The sequence below is a fragment of the Tenrec ecaudatus genome, chromosome 1 (assembly GCF_050624435.1).
Source record: "Tenrec ecaudatus isolate mTenEca1 chromosome 1, mTenEca1.hap1, whole genome shotgun sequence".
Lineage (NCBI taxonomy): Eukaryota > Metazoa > Chordata > Mammalia > Afrosoricida > Tenrecidae > Tenrec > Tenrec ecaudatus.
The window spans coordinates 166,048,066-166,073,249 of NC_134530.1; the positions used below are offsets into that span (position 1 = coordinate 166,048,066).

Below are 25,184 nucleotides of genomic sequence, written 5' to 3' on the forward strand. Positions count from 1 at the left end.
TCCTTTCTCTTCCTGCACTTTATCAGGGGAGTCCTCCCGTTTCTACCAGGTGGCTATCCAAAGGGGTGGGCTCACAGATCATCCAGAATCTTCCCACCCCTCAGTCACCCTTTTACCCGAAGAACTACCAAGACATAGATTGATTCTCAGCTGCCTCCCTTCCTCTGAGAAACTTACCTTCAGTTCTTCCCACTGTGGCTGGCTGGTCAAGTATCACTGACAGGGAGCCGGTACCCTGCCTCGCAAGTCTGAAGGGTGGTGCCCCCAAGGTTTGGTGTACAGTATCACAGAGCCTTTGTCTTGTCTTTCTCTCACAATTTAAAGGCTGTTGTGTGGATAATTAAGGAGGCCTCTGGCCCCACCTTTTCATTGAATACGTTTAAGGAATTGAGATTGGGTATGCTGAAAACATCTGGGGGAGATCTATCCAGTGGATGGAAAGTGGACTTCCAGTTCCGTGGCCAAAACGAACTTTGGGGGCGGGACGGGGCAAAGCAGGCAACCTGATGGGTGTATTGAGGGGTGTGGGTGAAAATGCACTCATTTAACATTTGATAGACTTGTGAATATTAACTGAATTTTCGCTGCTGCACTGTGCGGAGTCTTCGAGGTGAAATTAAAAGTTTTTACTGAGCCCATGTGCTTTGGATTATGCTTATGTGGCCCAGACCGTCGGAAAAGCACGTCGGTGTAACGTTGATCTACGGTTTAAACCTTCCGCCTCCAATTTCCTCTCTGGTCCCACGGGAGCTGGTGATAGACATCTCAGCTTCTCCAATCAGGAGCCGCCAGCGACGGAAGCAGCCAATGGGGGAGCCCGGTGGGTGGGACGACAGGAGCAGTTCGATTTGGCGGTTCGACTTCAACATGGCCGACGCGAGCGGCGGGGATGCAGGCAGTGGCCGTGAGGAGCGCGCGCCGGAGGGCCTGCCCCCGGAATCGGCGCCACCTGGCACCCCCGTTTCGAGAGTGAAGCTGCTTGACACCATGGTAGACACGTTCCTCCAGAAACTCATCGCTGCCGGAAGGTAAAGCGGCGGAACGGGAGCCGGAGTGGGCGTGCCCGGGGCTGACCCACGGCCCAAATCTCGCGAGACCGGGGCAGGCGGCGGGCGGGGCGTTGCCTTGGGGTCCCGGCCGCGAATGCAGGGCCGTCGGTGGTATTTACCACGCGCGCCTCGTGTAGCACCGGACCCGAGCTTTACACCCCCGGGGCGTTGGCCGGCCGACCTGCCCTTCCGCAGCAGCCAGCGCGTAACCCCGCACCCCGAAGTTCCTGGACGGGACCACGAGCCTTTTTTTTTTTTAATCTACCAATAGGTTTATTTTAAATTAAGTTTTCAGTTGGTTGAAAGGAAAGATGCAGGCTTTGAAATGAGATCAGAACTGAAATCCTGGCCGAACTACTGAGTGAGCCAGACTGCCTCCGCTCCTCCTGAGAGGAGAAAGCATCCGACAGATCACAGACGGGAAGGCTGCCCGCCCTGCGCAGTCCTCAATTGCTGCTGTGCTTGAAGCCCCTGTGCAGCGCGTGTCTGCCCATCGCCGCACTGACAGTATTCGCCAGCAGTACGCCCCTAGAGCTAATATCCCTTACTGGGAGGTTGTGAGCTGTAAATGTGTTACCCGAGAAAGGAACACTTTTTTTATGTCCTGCTTTTTGTTGCTTAAAAAAAAATAATTTTACATACTTTATTTCTATACCTTAATAGTTCTGTGACGGTGTCGCGCATTTAAAGGAAAAGTGACACCTGTGATCTCAACACCACCCTAGCACACCAGTGCAGAAACCCTATGCCCGGAACCTCGAGACAGGTGCCAGCGTGCACCCCGGTCTGCCCCACCTGTGTGCCCTCATCAACACTCCCCCCTCCTCCCAACCGCAGTCCCTCCCGTGGTCAGCCTTTACCGCCCTGCACAGACCTGTGAGCCTTCTCCTCCCCTGCTGAGTCACTCAGCAAATATTTGCGTGCCTCCTGAGCTGCTGGCTGCTTTGGGGGAGGGAGATGTGGCCATCTGTTTCCATAAAGGTGTGAGCCTTGGGAACTCCGGGGCAGCTCTGCCCAAGAGGGTGGTTATGAGTTGGCATGGACTTGACGGTAGTGGAGTATACTCTGTGCCAGGCACTGTGTCAGGGGCTGGGGAAACCATAGGGCAGATAAAGCCCCTGTCCTCCTGCAGCATTTATTTATTGGGTAGAGTCAGGCTGTGAGGTGGAGGCTCCCAGAACTTGGTAAGCTGCTGCTTCATGGCGCACAGCTTGAGGGGCAGCGAAACACTGGCTGGAATAGCCAGGGGAGTCCTCCAGGAGGACTGAGCTGACGCTTGAAGGCTGAGAGGGGCCAGCCTCCCATCCTGCAGGAAGAGTGTATGAGCCACAGGGCATGTGGCTCTGAGGGAGTCAGGATGTTAGAGGAACTGGCAGTGGCCTGCTTCGCGGTAGCCCCTGCTGGAGGAGAGGGGGAACCAGTAGAACTCCTCAGGACCGTGACAACCTAGGCACGCAGTGCCTCATTCACCAAAGTCGTGAGTTTGAAAAAAAAGAATTGGTCATGATTTTTGTGCACATCATCTGTTGAAGCAAGGCCTTGTTTTCTTTTGCCCCCTGCACTCATATGCGTGCACCCGTTTACCCACGTCAGGCACCTCCCACTCATGTATTCATAGGAGGGGTGTTGGTATACCATAACGACAAGGTCGCCGCGCCCATGGATTCTCGTGCCGGCGAAACGCCCGTCAGGGTAAGGGAATCGAGAGCGGTGGGGAGAGTGAGCATGAGGAAGCCATATTTGAATAGGCTTGCATCTTTGTAGAAGATTGGGTTCTCTCCCTGTGTGTTCTTAATTTACGTGCATGTTATTGTGAATCATTTTTTCTAAGTCTAACCATGAATGTGAGTGCATGTGACTCAGAACTGCTCAGGGCTGCTTGTCATTCCACGGTCTGTGGCCACCACACACCCAGCCCCATCCTAGACGCCTGTCCCGCCTTCCTCCATAGATTACGCCCCAGTGGGGAGTACTCTTGGGATTCCCGGAACAAAACAGTCCCAGTTTCTCTGAGATGTGCAAGGGAGCCCCGGACAGTTCACGAGAAATGGAATTCAAAGATAGTAAAAGTTTTCCACAAACAGTTTGAAGTCCCCTCGCATATCTCAGGGGATGGGAGCTGACCTTCATGAGGAAATGCACAAGATATTCACCCAGGCGTAAGCCACCTTGGCAGAGGGATTCCTGAACCGCAGAGTTTACCCGTCCCTGAATTTTGCCAGAATGACTTTCCAGGAAAGCAGTTCTTTTTTTAAAAAAATGGTGTTTTTTTTAAGGTAGTTCTTATCCCCTGCGTCCTCGCCGTCACTGGGTAGCGTGCACCATGCTGGCGCTCACCTGACAGGTGTGTGAAAGAGCCATCTTCGTACCGTTTCATTGGGAAGCCCCTTATTTCCTCACAACCTACTTACTGCCCGTCCAGGTGATTCTGGCTCATAGCAACCTTGTAGGTCCCACTAGATCTGCGCCTTCGGGTTTCCAAGGCTGTAAATCTTCATGGGAGCAGACAGCCTAGTCTTTCTCCCTCGGAGCACCTGGCAGGTTTGAACCACCAACCTTGCAATTAGCAGCCCAGTGCTTGGCCCATGGTGCCGCCTGGGCACCTTCGTTCTCGCCAGTGTGGTTATCCCCCCGGGCTTGTCAGCCACGTGCGTTTCCTCTTCTGAAAACTGCCTACCCATTTCCTCCAGCCTGTTCTTTCTGACCCCAATTTTAAAATTGCTCTTTTATTTATTTTTTTTAAATTTTTTATCTTGAGTTCCTAGTATAGCCCAGAAATCAATCTCGGGAGTTTTAGACTGTTGCAAATATCCTTTTCTATCAGCTGTTAGCTTTGTCTGCAGTGCCCTTTGAAGAACAAATTTTTAAAAAGACCAACAGAGATTTATTTTTTGGATGTTGCCATATTTATTTATTAATAAATCATTTTATTCGGGGCTCTTATAACAATCCAAACATCAATTGTATCAAGCCCATATGTTGCCATCAACATTTCCAAAACATTTTCTTTCTACTTGAGCCCTTGGTATCAGCTCCTCTTTTTCCCCCTCCACCCTCCCACTCTTGAGAATCCTTGATAATTTATACATTATTTTTATTTTCATATTTTACACCGTCTGCTGTCTCCCTTCACCCACATTTCTGTTGTTCATCCCCCTGGGAGGAGGTGTTGCATATCAATCATTGTGATTGGTCTCCCCCTTCTCCCCTCACCTTCCCACTCCCTCCTGGAAGTGCTGCTCTCAATACTGGTCCTGAGGGGTTATCTGTCCTGCATTCTGCCAACACAGATTTTAATTGTTTGCAATTTATCCCAAGAAAATGACACAATGGGCTGCCGGCCAAGCTGTCTAGATTCTTGTGCTGCTCTTTAAGACTTTGGACCACCCAGCCTTCACACCATCACACTAAATTCTAACTATTGCGGATCGATTTAAATTTGTACATCTTTAATTTTCACGTAATTATTGTGTTCTTTTTCATCCACTTTGTGGTTTGCGCTGGTGGAGTCTTGTTTATAAAGATTATGTACTCCCCACACCGAGGTCACAAAGGTATTCTTCAATGTTTTTATCACTTTACCTTTGCCCTTAATCGTTCATCTCTCTGGATTAAAGTTTAAAGTTGCAGTCTCGACGATCTTAGTTTTGTAGTGTTCTCAGTGATACAGTCAACGATAACAGCTCGCTGTCCCGTTGTTTTGTGGTAGAGCAAGCCCTCCCCACACCTGGGGTCTCGCTCCTTGCTGTCTGTGCCAGTGCCGCCTGCCTGCCATCAAGCCCAGGCTGACTCCTGGCGACCTCATGTGTTACTGAATAGGATCACCCAGTACAGTTAGTCATCTTGGCTGGAATCTTTACAGAAGCTGGAAGCCAATTGCCAGGAGCAACCGGATGGATTGAACTGTCAACCTTTCTGTTACTAGCCAAAAACTTACCCATTGCCCAGCAAGGGCTCCCTGGAGCCCCGCGCAGGCAGGTCCTTCAGACCTTCGTCTGGTGCCGCAAGTCCCCCTCTTCTCTCTTCTCTTTCAAGTGGCTCAGCTATTTGTGGACCTTGGATTTTCCTTTGAAACTGTAGAATGGCTTTGGTTTCTCAGAACAGTTCTATGTAATTTGGTTGGGTTTGTACCAAGCTACTACATCCATGTGGGGAACCTGACATCTCCGTGATGGTATCATCCAACCACAAACATGACAGCATCTGTTCCTTTGAGTCAGATTGCCTTTCATGTCTTTTAGGAACGTTTTAAAGAGCCCCGGTTGCGCCCAGTGGTTAAGCACCACACTGCTAACTGAGAGGCTGCTGGTCTGAAGCCTCTAGCCGCTTCTCCCACTGGCCACGCCCGGGAGAAAGCTAGGGCAGTGGGCTTCCAGAAAGATTGCACTCTCGGCAGCCCCACCGAGCAGATCTGCTCTGCCCTGTAGAGCGGGAACTGACTGGCTGGTAGCGGGTTTAATAGAGCTGTAAAGTGCTTTGTAGAGAACGTGTGCACTTTCTAGTCGCTCTTATCCGTGTCAATCGTCTCCTCAACCCTAGTTTCTTTTTGAGTTAGTGATTGTTGTTTAGAACATGGGATCCCAAACTTATTTGGCCTGCTACCTCCTGTTGAGAAAAAAAACTACTTAGGCCCCCCTCCCCCCTGCCAGTCAACACTTGTGTGCTGTAGTGTACTGTACACAGCACCTGACTAGGCAGTGAGGAGAAAGGGGAGCTACCTGCTTTGATAGACCCGGGGTTGCTCCGGCACCCCTCAGGGGCAGCGATGCCCACTCTGGGAAATACTGTCTTAGTGAAATGATTGGTTTTTGTAAAATAATTCTGAGTGTAGCAACCTTTTCTAAGTTCTGTTTCTTTTTAAATTTTAAGGTGGTAGAATGCATATAGCATAAAGTGGCCATTTGCAGCTCTTTAAGGGTTCCCTCAGTAACTTTGACAGTATTGACAATGTTGGGCCACCGCCATCACTGTCTCTTCCTGGAACTCTTCGTCAGGCCGCACGAGCTCGCTACCTCCCGTTGAGCAGTCACCTTGTTAACTCTCCTTTTGGGGAAACGTTTTTAAAGTCTAACATTCTTTTAAAAGTATTCAGATTAGGTGGTGCTGTGGGGCATGCACTGGCCTGCTAACTGCAAGGTCAGTGGTTCAGACCCAACTGCCACTCAATGGGGAACGAAGGAGGCTGTCTGCTCCCACTTGGGCGGCTAGGAGTTGATAGTGACTCTCTAGAGGAAGGGGCGTGGTTCATTTTTTATACTCCTTTCAAAAAGGTACTCAAATAGCTTGATACTATTTTACCAAATGAGCACACCCATGTAATCATGTAGATTTAAGAAATATTACCACAACTTCAGGAGACCCGCAAGCCCCCTTCCCACCTTACGTGCTTCATCCAGGGAAACCACTTTCCTCCCTGGCTTCCGTTACTGTGGCTCAGGGTGTCTGTTTGTGGTGGTTGTCACTTCGTAGAAACGATTCGCAGAGTAAGTTCTCTCTCATAGCTGGCGTCTTCTCCTCAACCTCCCCTTGCAGAAGCACCCATGTTGGTGGTGTGCTTTGCTCATTCTTCTTGCCGTGTCATTTCCCATTGGGTGAAAACACTCGTTTATCTACCCTTCCTGCCGTTGGCAGACGCACTTCTTTCTTTTTTATAAATCATTTTATTGGGGAATCTTACAGTTCTTATAGCAATCCATATATCAGTTGTATCGAGCACATTTGTTGCCATCATCATTTTCAGAACATTTTCTCTCTACTTGAGCCGTTGGTATCAGTTCCTCATTGTTTCCCTTCCCTTCCCCTCCCTCCCACCCTCGTGACTCCTTGATAAATTATAAACTATCTGTTTTATTTGGCTTTGCCTGGTGTTTGCACTTATTAAAGTATCTGATATCTATCTAGACAAGATAGGTGGGTTAAATAATTAAGAGATGAAAAGAATGGGACCAATGGTTCCAGGGGGGGATACAGGAGAAGGGGAGGTGGGAGAAAGAAGGGTGTGGGGTTGGGGAGAAACCAGCCCACGGACAAGGGAACAGCAAGTGAACTAAATGGAGAGAAGGGCGTAGGATGCCTAGTGGGGCTCAATCAAGGGCAATGTAGATGCGAGGAATCACTAAACCCGAATGAAGGCCGAGCATGATGGTGGGACAAGAGGAAAGCAAAAGGAAATAGAGGCTAAAACAAGGAGGCAAAGGACATTTATAGAGGTCTAAATACAGGCATGTACATATGTAAATATATATGTATATAAAATGAGAGGGGAATGGAACTATGTGCTCATATCTATATGTTAAGAATTAAGGTGGCAGATGGACATTGGGCCTTGACTCAAGTACTCCCTCAGCACAAGAACACTTTATTCTAACAATCCGGCATTCTGTGATACTCACCTTCCAGACACAATCACTGAAGACAGAGCAGGTGCATGAGCAAATGTGGTGCAGAAAACTGATGGTGCCCGGTTATCAAAAGATATAGCTTCTGGGGTCTTAAAGGCTTGAAGATAAACAAGCGTCCATCTAGCTCAGAAGCAACACATGGAAGAAGCACACCAGCCTGTGTGATCATGAGGTATCGATGGGATCAGATATCAGGCATCAAAGACCCAAAACAAAAAAATCATATCATTGTGAATGAAGGGGAGTGTGAAGTGGAGACCCAAAGCCCATCTGTAGGCAACTGGACATCCCCTTACAGAAGGGGCCTTGGGAGGAGACGAGCCAGTCAGGATGCAGTACAGCACCAATGAAACACACAACTTTCCTCTAGTTCTTTTTTTTTTAAATCATTTTATTGGGGGGGGGGGGCTCATACAATTCTTATCACAATCCATACATACATCCATTGTGTCAAAAACATATGTACATTTGTTGCCATCATCCTCAAAACATTTGTCTTCTACTTGAGCCCTTAATATCTGCTGCTCATTTTTCCCCTCCCTCCCCATTCTCCCACACCTCGTGAACCCTTCATCATTCATATATTATTATTTTGTCATATATTACACTGTCTGACGTCTCCCCCCGCTGCCTTCTCTGCTGTCCCTCCCCCAGGGATGAGGCTATGTGTAGATTCCTGTAATCAGTTCCCCCTTTCTACCCCACATTCTCTCCACCCTCCAGGCATCGCTGCTCTCACCACTGGTTCTGGGGGAGTCAACTGTCCTGGATTCCCTGTGTTTCCAGTTGCTATCTGTATCAATGTACATCCTCTGGTCTAGCCAGATTTGCAAGGTAGTATTAGGATCATGGTAGTGGGGGGAGGAAGTATTTAAGAACTAGAGGAAAGTTATATGTTTCATTGTTGCTACCCTGCACCCTGCCTGGTTCATCTCCTCTCCACAGCCCCTCAGCAAGGGAGGTCCGGTTGGCTACCTTTGGGCTTTGAGTTTCTACTCTGGACTCAACCACCTTTTCAATTATATGATTTTATATTCCTTGATGCTTGATACCTTCAACAGCTCGTGGTCACACAGGCTGGTGTGTTTCTTCCATGTGGGCTTTGTTGCTTCTGAGCTAGATGGCCACTTGTTTATCTTTGAGCCTTTAAGACCCCAGACACTATATCTTTTGATAGCTGGGCACCATCTGCTTTCTTCACTACATTTGCTTATGCACACTTTTGGCTTCATTGATTGTTTCAGGGAGGTGGGCACCCACTGATATGGTTTGTAGCTCTTTGCTGTCTGATAACTGGTCCCTTCTGCACCTTGTGGTCAGACAGACTTGTTTGCTTCTTCCATGTGGGCTTTGATGCTTCTCAGCTAGATGACCACTTGTTTATCTTCAATCTTTTAAGACCCTAGACGTTATGTCTTTTAATAGCTGGGCACCATTAGCTTTCTTCACCACATTTGCTTATGCACCCATTTTGTCTTCAGTGATCATGTCAGGAAGATGAGCACCCACTGATATGGTTTTTAGCTCTTTGATGTCTGACAACTGGTCCTCTAGTTCTTTAATGCTTCCTCCCCTACCCCTATCATGATCCCAATTCTACTTTACAAATCCGGCTAGAACAGAGCATGTACAGGGGTACAGATAAAAGCTGGAAAGAGGGAATCCAGGACCTATATTGAGAGTAGTGATAGCAGGAGGGTAAGGGAAGTTGGGGGGAGTAAGAGGGAACCGATGATTGACATATAACCCCCTCCCAGGGGGTGGACAACAGAAAAGTGGGTGAAGGGAGATAGTGGTCAGTGTAAGACATGAAAAAAGTAATAATTTACAAATTATCAAGGGTTCATGAGGAAGGGAGGGAGGAAAAAAAATGAGCTGATATCAAGGGCTCAAGTAGAAAGAAAATGTTTTGAGAATGATGATGGCAACAAATGTACACTGGGCTTGACACAATGACTGTATGTATGGATTGTGGTAAGAGCCCTCAATAAAATGATTTTTTTAAAAGGATAAACCAGTATTGACATTATTATTAAAGAAGCTTTGTTCTTTATGTTCTACAATCATATGTAGGTCCCTTCCCGGCCCCCGCTCCCCCCCCCCCAATAAGTTACTTTGTTGCTATTGGAGAAGATGCACAGCAAAATCATAGGCAACTCATGTTTCTACAGGCCCAACTCGGTGACCTTGACACAGCCTCCTGCTTTGCTGGGTTCTTCTGAGCGACCCTCCCCTGTTGCTGTAAACCCAGTGCCCGCAGCTTTCTCTCCAGATGGTCAAGCAGCTGTGCCCCTCTGCCCCCTTGTGGAAAGGTCTTAAGTGAGCACCTCCTTGGCATAAGAGGGTAAACATTACTTCCGAGCAATGGTGTCGGCCTCCAGGGTACCGGACAAGCTGGATTTCATTAGGTGTTGCAATTTGTTCTGCTTTTGCCCCTCTTGATCAGGATTCTTCTAGAGAACGTTCCATCAGAATTTTCAGGAATGGTAGCCTGTCATCTTCCAGTTCTGGTCTTACGGCAAAGGAGGCAGCTAGCCAGTTAGCCCAACAAACTCCATTTTCTCCTCCCCTTCCTAACCCTTTCTCCCGCTGTTGCCCCGGGTGTGTGGAGACCACTTGGTGGGCCTTCGAAGGCCCCGGCACCGCACATGAACCAGGACTTGGAACAGAAACACTAAGCTTATTCCACCAGTTAGCTGGGGTGTCCCGTGAAACCAGGACCGTGAACCTACAAACCAAGGAACCAAATTCCCTTAAGGCATTGGTTGTGTTTTAAATGCACAATCAGAGTAAGTTAGATGTGTGTGCCTGTGCGCATGAGTGAAAAGAACCTCTAATTTTGTCTGTACCCTCCTTACCTGCTTTTGACTTAGCGGGACTTCAGCTTTGTATAAGCAGTTGGGCAATGCACACTCCTCTCCTTGTTCCAAAACTGTACATTGGCATCCAAGTGCTGCTTTTGTATTAGCAATGCGCGCCATTCATTACCTACTGCCGCGCCCCAGCAAACTCAGTCACCCATCTGAGGCCTAGCTCTAGGTGTAAAAAAGCTCACTGCCACCGCATCGATGTTACTTACAGTGAGTGACTCCGTATGACACCATAGGACAAGGTAGACCTGCCCCTGGGCGTTTCTGAGACAGTAACTGTTTTGGGGAGTAGAAAGCACGTCTTTCTCCCACAGAGCAGCTGGTGGTTTCAAACTGCACACCTTGTGGACTGCAACCCCACACATAACCACACTACGCCACCAGCACGCCCTTCTCTCGATAGAATCTACCGATTCTAGGCATTCCGTATAAACTGACCATAGATAGATAGCCTTTGGCTCTAGCATATTGCATTGAGCGTGGTGTTTTCTTGTCCTAAATGATACAGGATTGAAATTGTATGGCAGCCTTTGGATTGCAGTCTGGGTGATGGTTTATGGAGCATGGTAATTTTCCTTTCAGATGTACACGCATTTTGTACCCCGACACTGACTGCAGCTCCCACGCTGTGACAGTGTGCGACCCACTTCTCACCTGGCTTCCCCAGTTCTTTTTGTCTTCTCTTCCTGCCCTTCCTGCCTTGTAAGCTTTGCTTTGGTCTGCTGTAGTTGATGACACTAAGCAGTGCATCCCTCCCCGGTGTCATTCATTATTCACGGCAAAGGCCTGTCATGTCCCTAGGTGTTGGTTTGATTTACAGGCATGGATGGTACGTATGGTCAGCACCATCGTTTCTGGAGTTCCACCCGTCTCTCTCAGTCTGCTCTTTATTTGTGATGTTGAATCTTGTTCTTCTTCATGTAGTACTCAGTTGGTATAGCCGGGCTCCACATGGTTCTTCTCTCAGGCTAGTGGAGACCATGATTCAGATGGTCTGCTAGTTCTTTCGAGGAGAGTCCTGGATTTTATTCCCCCTCTTTGTTCCAGGTGAGGAAAGAGCAATAGGCAACTCACCAGCCTTAAAGATCCCAGTCAGCACTTACCAAAGTGGAGTGTAGGTCTTTGTACACCACATTGTACCAGTTGATCAGATGTCCCTCAAGGCTGTGGTTCTAAATCCCCAAGCTCAAGGTGTTTGGCATGGCAATATATATTGATATTTTTTCTTAATAATTTTATTGGGGGCTCATAAACTCTTAGCACAATCCATACATACATCAATAGTGTCAAGCACATTTGGACATTCGTTGCCCTCATTATTCTCAAAACATTTGCTCTCCACTTAAGTCCCTGGCATCAGCTCATTTTTCCCCCTCCCTTCCCACTGCCCCCTCCTTCATAAACCCTTGATAATTTATAAATTATTATTTTGTCATATCTGTCCGACGTCTCCCTTCACCCACTTTTCTGTTGTCTGTCCCCAGCGAGGAGGTTAGAAGTAGATCCTTGTAATCAGTTCCCCCTTTTTACCCCACACTTCCAGTATCACCACTCTCACCACTGGTCCTGAAGGAGTCATCCTCCCTTGATTCCCTGTGTTTTCAGTTCCTATCTGTACCAGTGTACATACATCCTCAGGTCTAGCCAGGTTTGTAAGGTAGAATTGGGATCATGATAGTGGAGTGGGGAGGAAGCATTTAGGAACTAGAGGAAAGTTGTGTTTCATCGTTGCTACACTGCACCCTGACTGGCTCATCTCATCCTTGTGACCCTTCCATAAGGGGATGTCCAGTGGCCTACAGATGGATCTTGGATCCCCATCTGCACTCCCCTTCATTCACAATGATAATGATTTTTTGTTCTGTGATGCCTGATACCTGATCCCTTCAACACCTCATGATCACACAGGCTGGTGTGCTTCTTCCACGTGGGCTTTGTTGCTTCTGCGCTAGATGGCCACTTGTTTACCTTCAAACCTTCCAGAAAGACCTCAGATGCTATGTTTTGGTAGCCAGGCACCATCAGCTTTCTTCACCACATTTGCTTATGCACTCATTTTGTCTTCAGTGATTATATGGGGGAGGTGAGCACACAATATGATTTTTTTGTTCTTTGATGCCTGATAACTGATCCCTTCGACATGAGCGTGGTGTTTTCAAAGGTTCTGTGTGGTAGCATGGGTCAGTACCTCATTGCTTTTTATGGCTGACAAACACTCCTCTGCCATGTGAGATGTCATGCTGGGTTGTTTCTGCTTTTTGGCAATTGTGAGGCGTTCTGTTATAAATTGTTGTGGCCAACTCTTTGTGCGGACGTATGTTTTCAGTTCTCTTGGGAATATACTTAGGAGTGACATGATTAGGTAATACTTTAACTCTGAAGGAACCCTAGTGGCACAAGGTGCTTGATGGCGAATGGAAAGGTGGGCAGTTTGAACCCACTGGTGTCTGCAGTGAAAGAGGTGGCAGACGGCTTTCTTAAAGACAGACTGCCTTGGTGGCCCTATGCTATGAATTGGAATCTGCTAGACTAGGGCAGTGGGGCTTTTTGTTTGTTTCACTTTGGGTTGATGTTTTGTGTTAACTCTATTTTTAACTTTGTGAGGAATTGCCAAACTGCTTTCTTAAACAACTGTACTACTTTAAAGTTCACCAGCGTTGGATTCTTATTTCTTCACATCCTCCCAGCTCTTGTGCTTGTCTGCCTCTCTTATTCTAGACATCCAAGCGGTGTGTGTGTGTGTGTGTGTGTGTGTGTGTGTGTGTGTGTGTGTGTGTGTGTGAAATGACAGTGCGTTGTGGTTTTGACTTGTATTTACCCAGTGGCTCATGACGTCGAGTTCCTTTTTCTGTGCTTACTGGAAATTGGTGTACCTTCTGTGGGCATATCTTCGTCTTTCCGGCTCCTTCCCCTTCTGAAGCTGTGTTGTCTTTTCATTTGTTGAGCTGTAATCGTTCTAATTCTCATGAAGTTCAGCTTAGCCAGTTTTGTTTGGTTGCTTGTGCTTTTGGTCTCCTATCTAAGGAATGTTTACCAACTCCAAGGTTACAAAGATTCACACCTATATTTCTGTCCAAAACATCTCTAGTTTCAGCTCTTCAACCGACTTTGAGTTCATGTGTTTACATCTTGGGAGGTAGAAGGTCACACATCATTCTTTGACAGATCGTCATCTAACAGGGATCCAGGGCTGCCTGTTGCAGTTACATCAGCTGAGTCACTCCTGCATTGTCCTCACAAGGGTTGCAGCCCAGGGGCAGGCCATCTCTCTAAGGGCCTTACTGGTTTTCACTGGCCTCTACTCTACCAAGCATGATGGCCTTTGGATGCTTAGAGCTGCTTCTTCGTGTTCTGTGATTTACCTCTGGGTTCTTATAGCCATTGCAATGGCTGCACAGAAACTCACAGACAGAACTCATGAGTAAGGGTTAATTAAGGAGGTCAACACCTTGTAATGTCAGTACGGAATGCTCAGGGTAGTTGTTTACCGGGACGTGGTACAAAAACCTGCCGGAAGCCTCAACCTGAAGGCAGTCAGCTAAGCTCCATGGGCCAGCATACCCTGCTCCCGGAATTCAGTACCCAGAGGTACCCCACTCAGCGCCACATCCCTGCATCAGCAAGTCCAACTCCCCAGTTAATCCAGTCCACCAGCCAGCCTCCTGCACAGCAGCACTCGGCATGGCTGCTTTCCAGGTCGGGAAGCCCACCACTCTGCTCCGTTCTCTGGCTCTGGCTCTGCTGCTGCTCCTCTGATAGTGTCTTCTGGATGCAGGAAGTTCACTGCACAGGCTTCTCGGGTCCAGAGAACTTGCACCCCTCCTGGCTCTTGCTAGAATGAGATCCCTCCTCCTGCTTCTCAGAGGGCCCATCTTAAACGCAGCAGGATGCCACTCCACGGAATCCCGTTCGCAGTTACTCACAGGTGAATCCTTTCAGTATCTTTCCTTACCTTCTGACCAGACCCAGGCAGGGAAGGTCACTTGGTGGGGGTTGGAGACTTGGGCCAGAAGAGCCCCAGGAAGTCATGCATCACCACTACACTTCTCATTTTGAGTCGTGCCCCATCAGCAGATGAAGGCCCCAAAGCTTTACCTCCGTCCTTATAATTAAGGTCAACTCTTCTTTGAGTTAGAATTTTTTTAAAAAATAATTTTATTGAGAGCTCTTACAATGCTTATTACAATTCGTACATCAATTGAATCAGGCACATTTGTACATATGTTGCCATCATTCTTTTCTAGACAGTTACTTTCTATTGAGCCCTTGGTACCAGCTCCTCTTTTCCCCCGTGACCCCTTGATAGATTATAAACTATTATTTTCATGTCTCGCACCTCCCCCTGTTGTTTCTGCTCTTCCTTGTCTCTGAGTTATAATTAATGTCAACCTCTTTGTCGTCGCTGTGTTTGAGTGACCTCCCTGCACTCTATCCAACAGCATCGGCTGCTGTTCATAAGGGTTAGTGGGTATTCCCTCAGAAGCAGATGGCCCGCTCCTTCTTCAGAGTCCGTGCTTAGTCTGGAAGCTCCGCTGACCCCACGGGCGACCCTGCTGGTATTTGAAATCCTGGCGACAGAGCCTTCCGCATCACAGCGACACGACAAACTGACAGATGAGTGGTGGAAAGGTTCTTTAGTCGGGTGTGTGCCTGGTTTCCACCTGTGGCTCTGTGAAGGTTATTGGGGTAGTGGTTTTGAATGTTACTGCACTGTGGTCGGACAGCACAGTCTTTAAATGCTGATTGTGTTGTTGAAGCGCTGGCACTTTGACACTCGGGGACAAGTACAGGGGCAGTTTTGGTGACTGTCCATAGGTGCTGGGAAGCAGTGTGTGGTTTCTATCTCTTGGGAGTAAAGTTCTATAATCATTACTTTGAGATTTTAAATGTTATTATTCAAGGCTTCCATATGCTCATTTTTTAAATCTTCTTGATTCAGCCATCAATTTCCTTTTAAAGTCTCTAACTACAGTTGTTGGTATTGTCGGTTTCTCCCCCACAGTCTGTCTGGTGTTAGTCCATATCAGGGACTCACTTTATTCTTCTAAGTCTAGAAGTGGAAATCCCTGCTGTGGCTGAACTTCAATAGGCGCTCTGGCTGCTGCTTAGAGAATAGGTTATTGGCTGGGCTGTGCTCAGATCTTGCTACGTCCCAGACACCCTGATGTTTCAAACCCCAGCCCATCCCACGCAAAACACCATCGTATCAAAAAGCACCTGGCATGTTGATTTAGGTAGTGGGTATGCAAGCCAGCCACACACATGATGAAATCGCAAAGATCTACACACACACACACACACACACACACACACGAGTACCCATGGCACTGCTCTGAAGACACACTCAGGGTTTTTCCCCAGGCCAGTGGCTTGGTTTGGATATTGTACTGTAGTTGTGTCAGATGTTAGCATTTTATAGCCTTTTGGCAAATCTATAATATTTCAAAGTAAAAAGCTCAGAAAAGGCCTATGTGCAAAAGATGTTCCTCACAGCATCTTAGTGTTCAATAGAAAAGCTTCCACCCGCCTAAGCTGCCCGAGCATCTGAAGAATGGTCGCACAAGGATGCTCGCTCCTGCAGGGCTGTCGCACGCCGCCGTGAATCGTAGAGTTGTGGGGAGAGGATCATGCTCTAGTGGTGAATTAAAAGATCAGGTTAGAGGGAGGTCAGGCATTCAGGCACCACATTAATTGCTGTTTGATTTTCAGAGTTGCAGCTACCATGGCGTTACATGCCTGGTTTATATTCATCCAGGGGAACAATTATTAGTTCAAGTATGAGCTTCTGTGCTTGGAAGCCATTCCCTTTTTTTAAAAAGTCTAGACCATCCCATCTGCTGGAGATAGATAGCTCCTCAGGCCCAAGCCCGGGCCCAGGTGCCAGCGGCATGATGGGGCTCAGTCCAAGCGAGGAGCCCGGCTGTTGCTGTGTTCCAGGCAGGAGATACCCCGGAGGTGAAGGCCACAGTTGGCTTGGAGCCCACTGGAGTTAAGGTGAGGGGCAGGAGATGCTGCCCCCCAAGGCTGCCCACTCTTGGGTGAGATGGGGAAGCACAGGGTTGAGGAACAGGAGGGAAGTCGAGGCATCTCCTTGGACAGGCTCAGTTGGCGATGCAGATCTGCCCCACTGCTGGCAGCTCCTTGGCTTCTCTGCCCTCCCAGTCGCTAGCCTACCAGCTGACAAATCCCCACTCAGTGTGCGGTCCGCTCTTCTTCACCCCTCCGGGAGCCTCTCACCAAGGCAGTCACCCCCTGACCCCAGCTGGGCCGGCCTCGGTGACCTCCAGCTCTATGCCACCAGCAGCTCCCATTTTCCTCCTCCACAGCAGCTGTTTGAAAGCGTCGCCATGTCCCTCAGGCCCCCTTCCTGCTGCCGCACCCCACCAAGGACCAGGAGCCCCATGTCTGGCCCACAGCTGAGGGTGGGGCAGGAGTTCCTGTGGCTGTAAATCTGACTAGGGTGCCCCGCCCCCCGTGTCCTGGCAGCCTCCCACCAGTCCCTTTCCCCACACAGCCGGGCTGTGCCCACAGAGCTCCTGCACGCCCTGTCCAGAGCTCAGTGAGCTCTGTCCTTCCTGTTACCGTCTCCGTCCTGAAGGGTTCACTCAAGGTCAGAGTGGCCTCCTTATTGATAAACATTGTGGATATGTCTCATCTTTACCCTACTTGAGCACTTTCCCATTTGTGAAATATCTCCATTGGCTCCTGGCACCATGCCCTCTCTGACCCTTTCTCTCACCAGCCGCTCCTGCCCGGGCTCCTCTGACGTGCCTGCCCCTTCACTGTGAGCTTTCTCCTGGAGAAGCTGCACATGCCTCTGTCCCACTCACTGATGGCTTGCTGCTGATGCGGCCCCTCCAGTAACTGCCCGCCCCTGCCCCCTACCCTGGCTCCTGCAGCGTGCACACTCTAGCCCCCGCCTCCCTCTTGGCCCTTTCCAGCCATCCTCAGCCACACTGACCTCCTGGCCAACCGTCCAGGGCGTTCCTTCCCCAGGGCATGTGCTCTTCCGCCTCCCCCTGGTCACCTCACCGAGGCCCTCCCGCCCCTGGCTGGTTTTGTCCCCTCAGCGCCTGGTCACGTTCTGCATGTGCACTGCTCTGCGCTCTACCTTCACCCACAAAGACCTCGGACCTGGGGGGGGGGGGGGGCGGGCTCATGGCCACTCTCCACTCGCTCGACTAAGTGAGCAATCCTGCCCCACTGCTGCCCTGGGCTTTAGCTCTCTAAGAGTCGGCTGGGAAGGCTCTCCAGGGGCTGCCACCTCTCCAAGTCTGCAGATTGGCAGATGGGCCTTCTCCTTCCACCTTTGCCTGAGGCCTCTACTCCGTACCCCGCCTTCTAGCCAAGCCTCAGCCCTGCCCTGCTAAGCCAGCTTCCTCCTTTCCGGCCCACCACCACAGCCTCCGCCCTGTCAGCCCCAGCTCTGCCCACTACTGATTCCATGTTGTGTGGGAGACCGTCCTGGAACCTCACCGGGCAGTTCTCCCCTGTCCTGGAGGGTCACTGTGAGCCGGCACCGACCGAATGGCAGCGAGTTTGTCTTACATACGTTGACCATGTTGTCAGGAGAGACCCGTCCCTGGTGAAGGGCATCATGCGGGGTCAAGTCGAGGGGCAGCGACAAAGAGGAAGACCCTCCAGGAGATGGGTGGACAATGAGGATGGCGCAGGACCAGGCAATGTTCCTTTCTGTTGTGTATAGGGTCACTCTGGGTCAGAACCGACTAGTCGGCACCAAACCATGACAGCGCGTCCTGATAAACACGCTCCATTGGTTCAGGGTTGCTTTCAGAGTCAAATGGAAGGCCCCTTGCACAGCACCTCAGACAAGGCCACATGTGCCCCCCACACACACACCTGTCCCCACTGCCGTCTCTTCAGCTCAAGTCAGGACAGTGGTACACACACACATATACACACATGCACGCGCACGTGGTACAAGACATGTACACACAAGCGCCCTTGCTTCCGGCGCAAACACTCCTCTAACCTCGCATTGTCTGTCCTCTGTCCCTCCCTCCCCTGGGGTCACATGGGAAGGACTCTGCGGTCCCCACCCAGAAGTGGGAGCCCGTGTTGGGGGGGGGCTTGAGGATGTCTGTGGATGCTGACTCCCCCGAGTCACGCGGGGTCTTCCTTCTCAAGGACACGGTCCCTGGGACAGGAGGCTGCATGTAGAAAATGCTAGTTTGTCCATCTGTCTGCTCTCCAGAAGGCTATTTTAGCCCCCTCCGGCTTCTCCCCACAGCTCAGCCTAGTCTTAATGTAAGCGTTAGTTTGCTGAGGAGGGCACATTACATGCTGCCCAGTCACCGAGCCACAGAGAGAGACTGTCAGCCGGACTAGGCTCTCAGGCCACAGTCACGCCCCTCTTCCCTCCTGAGACGGTTTCACCCCCAGGAGCAGGGCCCTATTGGGGGCTCCATGTGCCGCCGCCGCTCCCTCCTCCTCTGAACACGGAGGTAGGGTCCTCTTGTCCTTGCAGAGCAGCCCCGCTCCTGAGCAATGATAGCTTGCCTCTCTCGGTGTTGATATGAGGGTCCCGCCCAGAGAGGAGGGGGGGAAGCCTAGGCTGCCTGGTCCCGCTCTCTCCCATCAACAGCAACAGTCTGGAACCCAGGCGAAGGGAGGAGTGGGGGAGACACCAGCAGCACTGACTCATTGGTTTGGCCGAGAGAGAAGGGTGGGTGAGAGGTGGTGCTGGGCCAGGGGCGCCCAGGGTGAGTGAGGACCAAGTCGTACTCTTCAGTCTCCAGAGGGAAGCGGGGTCTGGCCCCAGGCACCCACAGGCCGGATGGGCTGTGAAGGCTCTGACTGGTCCAGGGACTTCAAGCCCAGAAGGAAGGGACACGAGCTGGTCGGTTTCAGCTAGCGGCCCTGAGCACCGCCTTTCTGAGGACGCTGTTCTTCACAGGAAGGAGGGCGGTTTGGTTTAGCACATGAGGCCTGCCAAGCCCTGTGTTTCTCTCGGAAATCTCTCGCCTGCTTTGAAGGTGCAGACGACTTCTGCTGCTGGCAGTGACTGGGCTCTGAGCTGTGGGTGACACACCAGGCCTGTGGAGTGTGGCTTCAGCCCCTTGTGCTGGTCCACCCTCCTTGGACGTGTCCAGACCATCTGCTGCTCCGTCGCCGGGCGCCTGCGGGCCCCCGCCCTGCCCTGGAGTCCTCCTTCAACCGCATGCCACTGCTCAGAACCCCTTCTTGGCCCTGCAGGCCAAGTGTCCCGGAAAGCCAAGAGCACCTGATCCACTAGCTGGCAGGGGACCAGAGCACCACAGCATCTGCGCTGTGTGCCTTGGGGCGGTTTCTTAAGCTCCCCACTTCCTGACCTGAAAAACGGGGATGGCAACAGTAGAGGCCCCCTCGGAGGATTGTTGGGAAGTTTAGACAGTGACTCCGTGCAGTACCTGTTGTGAGCCAGTCAAGAGTCCCTGTGATGACTCGCGTGCAGAAGTACACGGTAAGGGTAGATGCACGCACGCACGCACGCACGCATCCACGCATCCACGCACAGCACCCTTCAGTCACGTGGCCTGGGCATGAGAACAGTTTCCCCTCAGGACCCTTCCCTGGGCCCCCTGTGAGACCCGCCCTGTCCCTCCTCATTGGACCGAGGGCTGGCCAGTCTGCCCTTGTACACAGTCACCCTTTGAGCTGGTGCTCAGCCGGCGCTTAGTCTTGGCCAAGTCCACAGTTGGTAGAGCTCCCCTGGGGCCCTACTAGCACTTGACCGACTCAGGTCTTCTTCCTTCTATCCACTCCGGAGGAAAGGTGTCTCAGTTTCAGAATCTTACTGTTAGGTTTTCTAGCATTTTCCACTGAAAGCCCCAAACAAAGGAAGGGTAGATCAACTGGGGCCTAAATAACCTACAGAAATAACCAGGGTTCCTTGTCAAGAACGTCTTCATACAGCACTGACCTGGAGGCTTTCCTCCCCTTCGTTAGGAGGCGTTTCTGGGTCGTCTCTGGCTCTCTGTCTCTGTCTCTGTCTCCTCTTTCTCACTCCGGCGTGCACAGGCCTGAGGGAGGCGGGAGGAAAGCAGGCCAGAGGATGTTCCTGGAGGAAGCATTTGAAGCCGCTGTATGAGAGGCAGGCAAGGGGTGAAGAGCCGGATCTGAGTGGTCACACCAGTGTCCAGCCAGTTTCCAACTTGGTTCAAAACAATGTGGCCGCTGCCACGGTAAACCGGACGGCCGCCTTACTACACAGTAACCCAATCTGACCCGACAAACAGCTGCACCCTGCTCAAAGACGGGGGCCACCGTGCCTGCTTTGATGTGTTGGGTTGCCCACCATAACACCAAGCCCACTGCCATCGAGCAAGGCTGACTCACAGTGACCCTCTCCAGGCTTTCTCAGGAGAAGTCCTTACCCCCAGAGGGGGCCGGTGTGTTGGAACCACTAACCACTCGTCAGCAGTCCGATGCCCAACCCACTCCGCCATGAGTGGCCTCAGTGCCCCCTGGGGCTGCTTGCGGAGGTCGGGCGGTCGGCAGGAGTGGAGAGCGCAGCAGCACGTTTAGGTGGAACCCCACGTTTGCTGTTGCTACAATGCGCCGCGCAGTCGGGCTCCTTCCTAGGGCGCCTGTGTGTGACAGCATGCAGTGCTGCCCGCCGAGCACCACCTCACTCACGGTCACGGCCCAGCTGGGGCCTGTGGTCGCGGTCGCCATGCCAGCCCATCGCGGGAGGGGCTTCCTCTATTTCACTAACGCGTTCCCAAACCCGCTGTCCTTCTCCAGGGACTGGGTCCTCCTGCTAACTCGTCCAAAGTGTGGGAGACCGAAAGCCCCGTCACTCTTGCTTCCTAGGGGCCTCCGTCCTCACCAACACCGGACGTCCAAGGCCGCCGTCCGTTCCCTACTGGCGCCAAGCACGCCTGTAACCCTTTCAAGAGGGCTTTCGCGCCGACTTGCCAGTGCAGGGACCGTTTGTTCTTGCCTGCCACTTCCCCGGGCTTGGATTCCAGTAAAGTGAAGTTCTTGACAAGGTCACGGTTCTCCCGTGCACAGTGGGTTACAGCGGGAGCTGCTACCCACAAGATGGGCAGTGGGCACCCACCAGCCTCTCGATGGGAGACAGAGGAGGAGTAAATACTTGTGGCAGTGGGTTTGTGTTTGTGTTGAGGTGTCACTACCCTGTGTCCTGCTCAAGTCAAAATCCCACCGGAAATAGATTTGGTTCCTAGGAAACGCACGACGCCCCCATTGACGGCAACTGGGAACCCATTTTGAACTGGATGCAAGCCTCCCTGGGCTCCTTTTTGAGACTGCAGGGCCGGTACGTGCCCGCCCTCTAGTGGGCACTCTGTGAGCAGGGGGAAGGCCCACGGTGGGGCTGCCCCGTCACGCTTAGCGCCAGGGCACAGGCTAGTGAAGAGGCTAGCGTACCTGCTGTGCCTCTGTCATCCGTCCCTGCTGCCCTGAGCAGTCTGCCTGCATAAACCGACTGACCAACTACCAGCGCTTATACTGATTCCGGGCTTCAGTATTTTGAAGTTGTTTTGTTTTCTTATTTTAAAGTTAAACTTGTGTGACAACTGACTTCATGGAAACATTTTAGGGCGGTAAATTAAACACTTTCCCAGTGGGTTTCCAAGTAGTGAAACCGTCTCAAACCTAACAGATACTTAAGAGAAAGCCAGGTAATGTAATCAACTCCATTTGAAACTCCGTAAATAGGGCTTTTGAAAATAGCTTTCACAATTGCCTCAGCGTGGGGCCGAGTTACTGACCCTGCTCTGCCCTTCAGAGGGGCGGGGAGCCATATGCCAGGCTCCTTGGAAGCCAGGACGGTGAGACTCCGTTTCATGAACCGTGGCCAGACCGTCTGGCGGACCAGTGTCTGAGAAGACCATCACATGTGATGACGTGGAGAGTGGAGAGACGCAGACCCCTCAGCCAGCCGGTTGGACACCATCGCTGCTACTGTGGCTCAGCTATGGCGGCAGCCGTGCCGTGCCGTTCCGTCACACCACACACGGGTCGCCAGGCGTCAGAGCTGCCTTCAGTACGATGGGAATTGCCCCGAGGACTTCACATGTAACCACACTCGCCCTGTGAGACATAGGTACAGTCCCCCCAGGGACAAAGCGGGAAACGGAAACGCAGAGAAGTAAAGGATTGTCTGAGACCCTCATTGATGGGCAGTCAAGTAGGGTTTGAAGGCAGGTCTGCCCTCTGAGCAGGGCTTGGAAGGCCAAGGCCAGGAGACTGCCCTAGTGGGGCCAGGACACCTTCCTGCATGTGGCCTGGGCGCCTGGGGCCCAGAGTGGGCAAGGTGGCCAATGGGGTGGGCAGCTGGGCCTCACACTCAGCCTGGCTGTCATCCTACATGCCAGTGTGGCAGCTGGCAGGCCTATGTAGTTAGTTTGCAGGAGCAGATCAGGGGGTGGAGGGCAGGCCTGCTTCTCCCTCTGTGCCCTTCAGGGAACGCACACGGGCCTTCACACCACCCCAGGTCCCTTCCGATTCTCCCCCCTCCCGTGAGTGCCAGGGACAGCCCCCGACCCCACTGTATATTTTTATAGATGTGTATGCTCCAGGGGGTCTTTCATTCATGTGGAATTCTCCAGCCCACAAGGGAGAGTGCTGGAAGAGACCCTGGGTGGCACTGCCAGGCGAAACTTGCCCTCCTGAGGCTGCCCAGTGGGCTGAGGGGAAGAACAGGCTTGCCAGGGTCCGCCAAACCCAGTCCAGCCACAATTACCCTGTGTCAACTCCAGCCCCGCCGGGTCAGACGTCATATGGGCCCGCGCATGGCTCCTGGGCCAGCAGCCACACAAGATGTCTGGAATCTGCTGTGGCCCGAGGGATACCCCGCCCCCCTCGCCCGTCTCAGTGCCTCGCATGAGGACGAGGTGGAGCCTGGGTAGCCCAGTCAGCTTTGGGGGGAGCCTTCGTCGGTGGCATTTGCCATTTCTGAACCCTGGTGGCACACGTTGGGTTGCTAACTGCAAGGTCAGCAGTTCAAGACCACCGGCCTCTCCTTGGGAGAAAGACAGGTCTTTCTATTCCTGTAGAGAATTACAGGCTCAGAAACTCACGGCCACTTAGTTCCACCCTGCCCTATCGACTTGATGGGAGGGGGTTTGGTTTGGTTTGGAAATACGAGGGGTATCCAAAGAAAACTGGATTTTCCCCCCAGAGTTATGTATTATTTTTTTTGTTTGTTTTACAAAACCACCTATCACCTTCAAAGTACTCTCCATGACACGTAACACTTTTGTCAAATCTGTGTTTCTCTTCTTGAGGACATTTTCCAAACTCATCTTTCGTTTTCTTCACGTCCCCTTCGTCAAATCGCTGTCCTTTCATGTCCCTCTGCATTCTCGGGAAGAAAAAGAAGTCGCACAGAGTGAGGGCATGTCAGTCAGGTGCATGGGCAAGAGAGGCATGCATCTGGCTTTTGCCAAAACTGGAGCACTGAGATGGCTGCGTGAGCAGGTGCATTGTCGTGGTGGCAGAACCAGTCCCCTGTCTGCCACAAAGCAGGCCTTGTTGCACACTGTTAGGCAATCTTTTGAGAACCTCAATAGAAAGTTTGATTAACAGTCTGGCCTGGTGGAATAAACTCCCAATGCACTGCAAGTCAACATTTTCATCCATTCGGGAAGTTGACAGATGTCCAAAATGAGGTTTGTCATCAATCAACATTTCAACTTTTTTGAAAAGAAAGTACACTGAGCCTTTCCCATAGCAATGTTCTTGTAAGCTCTGTTCCACATCACAGCAGTTTCTGCGGCATTTTTTCCGAGTAGGAAACAGAATTTCACAGATGCACATTGTGCTCTTAAATTGGCCATCACAAAAAACAAGGTTCAAGTGACACTTCTTTCACGAAAAAATTCACTGTGGCCACAGAGAACCTTCCCAGGCAACATCACTGGCTCCACTAACTCAGAGCAAATAGCTCGATGCTCACCTAGCAGGAAAAATGCGTACCATGGAAGCTTTGCACCTCCCAGCACAATTCCGGTTTTTTGGGTGTACCTCTCATACTGATAAGCTGTCAAGGGGCTGTCAGGGACAGACGGGGAGGGAGAGATGAACTGCATTCTGATAACCCCAGCGGAGCCCAGGTGGCAGACTGACTAAGTGAGCTCTGAGTATTTCGTTTGTTGGTTCTTAGTATCCGTTTCATTGAAAGTTTGTGTAATTTAAAATTTAAGAATGACTGTGCATACGACTGGCTCCCACATTTCCTGAAAACTGAACCAGCACAGCCATGTACTTACTCTTCCTCTAATTAAAAAATATACATATATTTTAAAGCATATGAAGGTTAAAAATTTATTTTGGAGCCAGGGTGGGGTGGCCTAGCTCACGAAGGAAGTCGGCCCACAGTGATTCCCTAAGCCTCCGCTCACGGAGCACCCCCACCTGGCTCATGAGGGGTCTGTTGGCTCCTGGTAAGGCCTGAATGTGACTGAAGGTTCTCCTGCAGGTCAGTGGACACCAGAGAGGTCCTCACTGGCCCCCCAGTCTCCTGCCAGCACCTTGCCCCACCCCTCCCCTAACACCAGCCAGGATCAGGAGGGGGGGCCAGCAGAGAGGCTCAAAAATGAGGAGGAGCCCTCCCCCCAGAAGAATTTATTTCAGAGGACAGCACTGAAGCTGCAGCTCCAGGAGAGGGACATGTCTGATCAGAGCACACAGGAGCAAATGAAGGGGGAGGAAGAGAGAGTGGAACACATCCTGGCCCACCAAGCCTTGAGGATGATATTCCTGCTCAAAGCCGCCAATCCACAGAGAAGACCATATAGCCGGCCCCACTATGAGACACGACACCCCTTACTGACCCACAACCCTACAGGGGACAACACTGGAGGTGTGGGAATTGCGCTTGATCTGATCCCACC

General features: G+C 51.2%; 1 protein-coding gene across 3 annotated transcripts in view; it reads left to right on the forward strand.

Annotated features, from left to right (window-relative positions):
• The first annotated feature begins 843 nt into the window (after positions 1-843).
• The window catches only part of PMF1 (polyamine modulated factor 1), a 30,982-nt gene continuing 6,641 nt past the window's right edge, over positions 844-25,184 (forward strand). For all 3 annotated transcript variants that reach the window (XM_075563241.1, XM_075563251.1, XM_075563260.1), the window contains exon 1: positions 844-1,028. In XM_075563241.1, coding sequence (XP_075419356.1) covers positions 868-1,028 — 161 coding nt within the window. In that variant the 5' untranslated portion in view covers positions 844-867. The remainder of the gene's footprint in view (positions 1,029-25,184) is intronic.